This window comes from Convolutriloba macropyga, chromosome 4 (genome assembly GCF_964194025.1).
Source record: "Convolutriloba macropyga chromosome 4, txConMacr16.3, whole genome shotgun sequence".
In the NCBI taxonomy this organism is placed as follows: domain Eukaryota; kingdom Metazoa; phylum Xenacoelomorpha; order Acoela; family Convolutidae; genus Convolutriloba; species Convolutriloba macropyga.
Genome location: NC_134471.1, coordinates 457,323 through 464,822, shown reverse-complemented (window position 1 = coordinate 464,822; position 7,500 = coordinate 457,323). Strand labels below are relative to the sequence as shown.

The following is a 7,500-nucleotide window of genomic DNA, read 5'->3' as shown; positions in this document are numbered from 1 at the left end:
TCAAGAATCTCAGCGGAACCCAATCTTCACGGCCTGGTTCTCGAGTTTTACGCCGGCCTGTTTCTTCACTCGGTTGCAATCTACTAACACTCGCGTAGTAACTATTAGTCGCTCAGTTGTAATAAAGGACAATAACTTTAATTTTTTGTGATTGAAGTTAAGAAAATCCTTAGTGATAATCTATGTCCAATCTCGTGCTGAAGGTTGTAAGGCTTCAGCCCAAAGCTAGTACTGTTGCTAACTTTGTGTTAAGAAAGCTCAACTAACTTATAGGGCGCGAGATCTTAAGATCTAGCAAAACTTAGAATAAAGATTCAAGTTGATGAAGAATCAAATTATAATCAATCTGAGAGCCAACTGCCCTTGGTAACAGTTTCTAATGGTTCTAAATACAATATGGTTGCACTATTCAAACAATTGGGTTAAAGTAAATAATCCGCTAAATATCATTTATAACATCACTGTCACTGATCTCTGATTGGTTAATCGAATAAAGTGGTTTAAGTCAACGTTTACATAGTAAATGTCAAATTACCGCACTATTTGCTTTTGTTGACATAGGCACTGATGGTACGTACGTAACACTAGATGCCTCAAATGTATGATAAATTACCTTTAATAAACACCTAAGGGATCATAGAATTAACAATTCAAGAAAATTAACAATAAATGAAAAAATATCCAAAAATGCACTTTTTGCACCATATAAGTGGTAATAGCCACACTTGTAGGTATGATGCATTAATGTTCATTGGGTCCATGGATAGCTTAGGGGTTACCCTAACCGTGTGCTTAAACCTTGGGTTGCTCAGGTTTTCCCTTACCAAATTCGGGGGGGGGGTGGACAAATTTTCAGTCGCAACTTGAAAAATTTTTCAGTTTTCACTTTTTTTGAGTTTTGGCAAAATTTTAAGTTTTTGAGTTTTAATTTCAGTTTGGTTGGTCTCATGGCTCATGTTTCTGTTCCTTAGTGGCGCCAACATCGCCTGCCCTGTTTTCGTTCTCGGAAACACCATCATAGAAGACTGGCGCCAATTTCACTACCGGCCTGTTGAATTCGCCATGTGCCATCTTGACTCTCGCTGATCGTACGACGTCATCACGGCCTTTAAAGACTTGGATGGCTCGTCCCATCTTGTACTCACATCGTCTCACTGACTCGTCTACCATCCAAACAAGTTCTCCTTCTTTCAGGTTTCTCACATGTTCCTTTGACCACTTTGACCTCTGGTTCCATTGTGGAAGATATTCACGGGTCCATCTCTTCCAGATCATATCGGCATATTCTTGAGCCGTTTTGAAGGACTTTCTCAGGTCATGGTAGCGCTCGCTGGATGGCATAAATGGTGCACTTGCACTTTCTCGTCCTAGCAAGAAGTGATTTGGTGTTAGGGCTGTCAGATCCTCTGGATCGTCACTTACTGCTGTCAGGGGTCTTGCGGTGAGATTTTGTTCCACAAGACACGTGGTTGTACTGAGTACCTCGTCTGTGAGGCTTCGGTGGTCCAAGATTGCAATCATGACCTTCTTGCAGCTTTGAACCAGTCTTTCCCAGATTCCACCAAAGTGGGGCGCTCCAGGAGGGTTGAATTTCCAAATGATCTTTTTCTGAGCTAAGTCACTCTCAATTTTAGCTCTGTCCCATTCGTCCATGAATGCTTTGAGTTCCTTGGCAGCTCCGACGAAGTTTGTGCCGTTGTCGCTGATGATGGTACTTGGGTAGCCACGTCTTGCGATGAATCTTTACACTGCCGCTAGACATGACTCGGTGTCCAATGACTGGGCAATTTCGATGTGTACTGCTCTGGTTGTCAGACAAGTGAAGAGGCAGCACCATCTCTTCAAAGTACGCCGTAGGAATTTCACTTCAATGGGTCCGAAGTAATTGACTCCGGTATGGGTGAATGGGAAAACATGTTCATCAAGTCGCTCTCGTAGTAGGTCCGCCATTGGTGGCTGGATTGGGTTGGCGTTCCTGCGTCTGCATTTGATACATTTCGACTTGAGTTTTCGTAACGCATTTCGTAGTCCAATGATCCAGTATTCTTGTTGAAGCATGTTTCTCACGTATTCTGTGCCTTCGTGTAGGTTGTCACGGTGAGCTCTCTCCAACAGAAGTTGTACTACTGGATGCTTCGCTGTCAACAGTATTGGATGTTTTGCATTGTAATCGAGGTTTGAATGCTTCAGTCGACCTTTCACTCGAATTGTTCTATCCTCCTCTATGAATGGTGACAATTTGGCGATATTCAATGTCTTGGAGATTTCCTTGCTGTTTGTTATCGACTTCGAAGCATTCGGGAAGCTTTCCGCTTGAACAAATCGCAACAGAATTTGTTCTGCACCATGGATCTCGGCTGCTTTGAGAGGTCCCATCTGCTGCGTCTTGAACCTCATGCAGTAGGCAAAAAAGTTGCTGATACTATTGAAGCTGCTGTAGCGGTCCCAATCAAATGTTTGATGTAATTTAGTTTCTGCGGCTACAGTACTTGTAGCTTGCTCAGCTTCAACTTTGTTCGCTTGGAAACACGGCTTTGGCCATTTTTCTTCATCTGTGTGGAGCCATACCGGCCCGTTTAACCACACGGACCCCGTGAGGCTTTCAATGGACATTCCTCTAGTGCCGATGTCCACAGGGTTCTCGATGCCTTTAACATGTCTCCATTTATCCATGGAAGAGCTCTCCAGTATTTCTGCTGCTCTGTTTGCAACAAACACTTGTTGCTTCTTGTGAGCTGATTGTAGCCAATGCAGCACCGTTGATAAATCAGTCCAATGATAGACTTTGTCGATTTTCACGTCATGTTCTCTCAGTATCTGCCTCTTTAGACGAACTCCGTAAACTGCGGCTTGAAGTTCTAACTTCGGAATCGTCGTGTGTCTGATGGGTGCTACCCGGCAATTTCCAATTACATAGGTCAGTTTTAGCGCTGTTTCATCCTGCAGATATGCCACTATGCACATCGCTTCTTCTGATGCATCTGTGAAATGTGGAGTCTCAACTTTGTACATCCGTTTTCGAAATAATGTCGTTTTATTGACATCGTCCTTATTTCTCTCAACTCAGAGCACCAATCACTGAACAAATTTTTGTGTTCTGCTGAAAATTCCTTCTCCCGTGCTTGTACCATTGCTGCCCAAATGCTTTTGGGCAGAAACCGCTTTCGTATCGTGAAGGGTGAACATATCCCCAGTGGGTCAAACACTGCTGAGACAAAGGATAGGACAATTCTCTGAGTTATTTTTGCTGGGACCTCTTGCTCAGTTCCACGAACAGACAATGAGACTATCTGTGTCCACATTCCAGTTTAGTCCAAGTATTGATGATGATTGTAGTTCAGCTTCGAAATTTTTCACAACTTTCGTTGATCTGTCTGTCTCTGGGATCTGTGACTTGACCTCTTCGTCAATTGTTATCCACTTTGTCAGTTTGAATCCACCTTTGCTGAGTACTTCTCTGACTTTCTGGTAGATTTGGGTTGCTTCGTGAGGTGTTCTGACCGACTTAAGGAAGTCGTCTATGTAGAAGTTGCGCTGAACCGTTCTGACGAGATTTTCGTCGTTGTTCGCGTTATCTTTCGCCACTTGATGCAGAGCGTAGTTTGCACAAGTTGGCGAGCTCTTCGCCCCAAAAACGTGTCGTGTATACTCGTAAACTTCTCATCGCTGTTCTGGATTGTCTCTCCAGAGAAAGCGTAGGCATCAGCTGTCAGCGCTTGGGACATCAATTTGAAGAAACATCGCTTCCATGTCGGCTGATAGCGCTCTTTGATGTTCTCGGAATCGAAAAATTATTCCGACCAGACTCTGTAGCAGGTCTGGCCCAGAGAGAAGTTTATCGTTGAGTGCCACACTTTGATACTGGGCTGCCGCATTGCACACTCTTCTGACTTTCTCCGGCTTATGCGGGTTGATGACGGGATGATGTGGCAAATACCATTGTAGTTCGTCTCTGGTTTCGTTCAGTTCAATTTGGTCGATTTTGCGAACGTAACCAGCTTTGACATCAGTGTGAATTGTTTCCTGATAGCGTTGTTGTAACGTATCATCCTTCTGTAGACGTTTTTCTAGGGACCTGAGTTGCCCCATTGCAGAGTAGAAGTTGTTCGGCAACTTCACTACGTCCTCTCGCCACAGAAGTCCAACTTCGTATCTTTCACCCGTGAATCGCGTAGTTTGTTCTAACGTCTTGGTTGCTCGTTGTTCGTCTTTTGAATGGCCAGTGACATCGCAGTTGAAGGCGTAGGACTCGATATCCCACCACTTACTCAACTGGCTTGCTAGTTTGTCTTCTGACACTGAGATTGCTGTAGTAGCAAGAGTTGCTGCTTGCTTCGCTGGTAGGGGTCCACTTAAGGCCCATCCTATTTTCGATTTCACTGCCCACGGTGCAGCCTTGTCGTCTGACCTCTTAAACTCTAATGGGTGATGTATGTCATAGCAGTCTTGTCCAAGAATAACTTGAACTTCGTTTAGATTTTAGCTCTGATTCGGCAAGTTCTTCAAATGTGGGTAGCGGTCTTTCAATTCCTGCAGAGCCAATATCTGGTCACACAAGTGCCGTTTCTCGTGCACATAGAACTGCACTGTTGTCAATGGCCGCGACTTCTCGTGTGCTGAAACAGCTATCGGCACTATTTCAGTCTTGACGTATTCCGATCCTGCTACTGACAAGGACGCTTTTCTGCCTTGCAGTTGCAGGGTAGATATGATTGACTTGTCTACAAACGAGATTGAAGATCTTGTATCAGCACGTTCAAGCTGTGGTTTCCGTTGACGAGCTTAATTCGCACAAAATGTAGTCTTTGTGTGATGTTAGTCGCTAATGCCGTTGTAGCATCTGAGACATTTGTTATAGTCTCCTTCTTTGAGAAGTCACTGTGCAAGAGTTTGTTGTGTCGTCGTCCACAGTTGGGCACACTGCAAGTTCTACTTCTGCAATCTCTTGACTGATGACCAGGTCTCAGACAATTGAAACACAGTCTGAGCTTCTGAACTTGCTCTCGTTGTTCATTCAGTTTCATTGATTTGAACTTCTCACAATTCCAGATCGCGTGCTGTCCATCTTTGAATGGACATTCCAAATTCTTTGGTTTTGTAGAATCCTCAGCATTTGATGCGAATGTACTTGTTTTTCGTTTTTCCCGACTTTGAAACTTAGAGCTTGTCTGAGCTAACAAGTCCTCATGTATAAAAGCTGTTGATTCTAACCAGTCTTTGAAGACTATCGAGTTTGCTGCCAGTAGTTGGTGATCCTGTAGGTGACGTAGCTACTGCTCCTTAAGCTGAAGTGAAAGTTTTCTGGTAGCTGAAATCAGGACTCCCTCCGATTCCAGGTCAGGTTGAAACCCAAGCCTGGTCAAAACTTTTACTGTGTTTATCACTACGTTTGCAAATCGAACAATGCTACTGGAGTCATCGTGTCTAACTGGAGGATGAGTGTATATCTTCTTCAGTTGAGCTTCGACTATGACTCTCGGTCTGCCAAACCTTTTGCAGAGAACATCCCAGGCTTGGTAATATGACTGTGAGCTGAAGCCCAATCCAGATATTGCTGCTTTTGCTTGACCCGTGAGGCTGGTCTTCAGATACTGCAGCTTTTCAGTATCACTTAGCTTCTTCTGATGAAGAATTACATCGAAAAGTTCACACCACTCAGGCCACTCTAGAGGATCTCCTGAAAACTCTGTTAACTTGAGTTTTGGTAATCCTCGTGGGCCATCACTCGGCACTTGCTGATATATAACTGGTGGTGTGGGTTGGCTCAACGTCTTTTGGTTACGACTCTCCATGAATCTGTTGCGAGAGTTGTGTTTGGGACTTTGACTTCTCTGCTTGTTTAGCACTGTGGACGTTCCTTGCTGTTGAAACGTCGTCCTGGACAAATGCACTGGGGGATCTGTCACCCTAATTGATTTAGGGATTTCTGATCTCTTTAGAAAGCTTGGTTCCTGTCGTGGGGGTGAGAAGATTTCTACACCCGGTTGGAACAGCGTGGTAGTTTTCGGGTATGCACTGCACCGTTTGTCACTTCTTTCCTGTGTGACATTCTTAGGAAGTTTGACCACAACGTTTTGTGATAGTGGCCGGCTAGGACCGGACCTCTCGGCTACTGATTTGAGCCAGTCCTGCGTTATTGGTGGCTTTCGTCTGGATCCGACGCTTTCGAGGTTACCTGCTTCTGATCCACATGCTCTTGAGCTTCCCTTAGTCAGCTCCAGTTTTAGAACTCTTCGTTCCTCGTCAGCCTCCGCCTTCTTTCTCTCATTTTCTAGCTCACGCTCATACTGCCGCAGGCGCAATTCGTCTTCTTGTGGTTGCAGCTGTAAACGTAACTCTTGTTCTTGTTGTTGCTGTTGTAAGTGTAAGCGTAATTCCTCTTGCCGTCGACGCAATTCTATTTCCTCACGTTCCTTCTCTAGCTGACTTTGACGCTCTCGCAGCCGGTGATCGGCTTCCCTTTTAGCTCTCATGTTTTCGAGCTCTATGTGGTCAATCTCGCGCCTCCTTGATGAACGTGAGTTGGCAATACTGGGTTCTTTTCCACTTCGGTGTGTTTCAGAATGCCTAGAGGAGACTTCAACGTTCTCTTCGACATTTTCTGTCACTGCAATTCCTGTGTCAACTACAGTCTCGTTTGGGCCAGTATCACCCGCCGATGTGGTTGACACCAATGATGCTTGATTTCCACTCTCTGCGGTTTGCTGGTACTTTTATGTAGATCTGTATAGTAATTCCTGTTGTTACTGATCAGCATAAACCATCCAATTCGTACGTCAGGCTTCACAAGTTGAATAGCTTCTGCAGAGTTTATATCTAAGGTCATCAGCAGCTCCTCCAATTTGTTACACAAAGTTTGTTTGAGGGAGTCACTTAGATTTTCCTTTTTAAACTCTTCTTCCAGTTTGGATATTTCTCTATAAAATGACGTGAATTTTTGTTTTAGTTTGACAAGTCGGATCGCGTCTTTACAATTAATGACTTCAGTGCGACACTCTTAAAATTTTTTTCAGTTGTGGTACCTTCTCGACGAGCCATTGCAGTACGTTTTTTCTTTCGCCCAACTTTCGCTCAGTGTCGGCGTCGAAATTTTCCAAACATCTCGGCTTCAGTAATTGCCTCTGTTGCTGTCTGTTTTCTTCCAGTTCATCATATGTCTCAAAGAAGCATCGATATACTCTTTCAGCAGTCACTGTCTTATTCTGGGCTAGTTGCGCATTTTCATCAGCGTCATGCCGGTCAAACGTCTTCAGCAATTCGAGTTGGCCTGACATCTTGTAGTCAGTCGTTTTCCAATGTCTATCGGGGCTCTTTCCAGCCATCGTAAGGATTTTGTTCTGGTCCACCAATTTGAATCGATTCGTCTCTGTTCGTGTCTTTGTTGGCTGGATCACTGTTATCCAGATTACTGCTCTCCGGTTCACTGTTGTCCGGGTATCTGTTCGGGTTGTCGTTGTTGTCCGGGTCGGCGGACCAAATGTTGCGGCTGCTCAAGAATCT

General features: G+C 44.5%; 2 protein-coding genes across 2 annotated transcripts in view; both read right to left on the bottom strand.

The window, feature by feature from the left end:
* The window catches only part of LOC142337395 (major facilitator superfamily domain-containing protein 8-like), a 322,585-nt gene that overhangs the window by 99,174 nt on the left and 215,911 nt on the right, over positions 1 to 7,500 (bottom strand). The window lies entirely within an intron of this gene.
* LOC142337946 (uncharacterized) lies at positions 946 to 3,012 on the bottom strand. The gene is made up of 2 exons (XM_075387579.1): positions 1,851 to 3,012; positions 946 to 1,487 (listed from the first exon to the last, which is right to left on the bottom strand). Exons 1-2 carry the CDS (start codon positions 3,010 to 3,012, stop codon positions 946 to 948), a joined length of 1,704 nt encoding a protein of 567 aa, XP_075243694.1.

Coding starts and splice junctions, on each gene's coding strand:
- LOC142337946 (XM_075387579.1), bottom strand. CDS start 3,012: ATGTACAAAGTTGAGACTCCACATTTCACAGATGCATCAGAAGAAGCG. Junction 1,488..1,850: donor TGAAGTGAAATTCCTACGGC/GTACTTTGAAGA, acceptor GAAGCCTCACAG/ACGAGGTACTCAGTACAACC.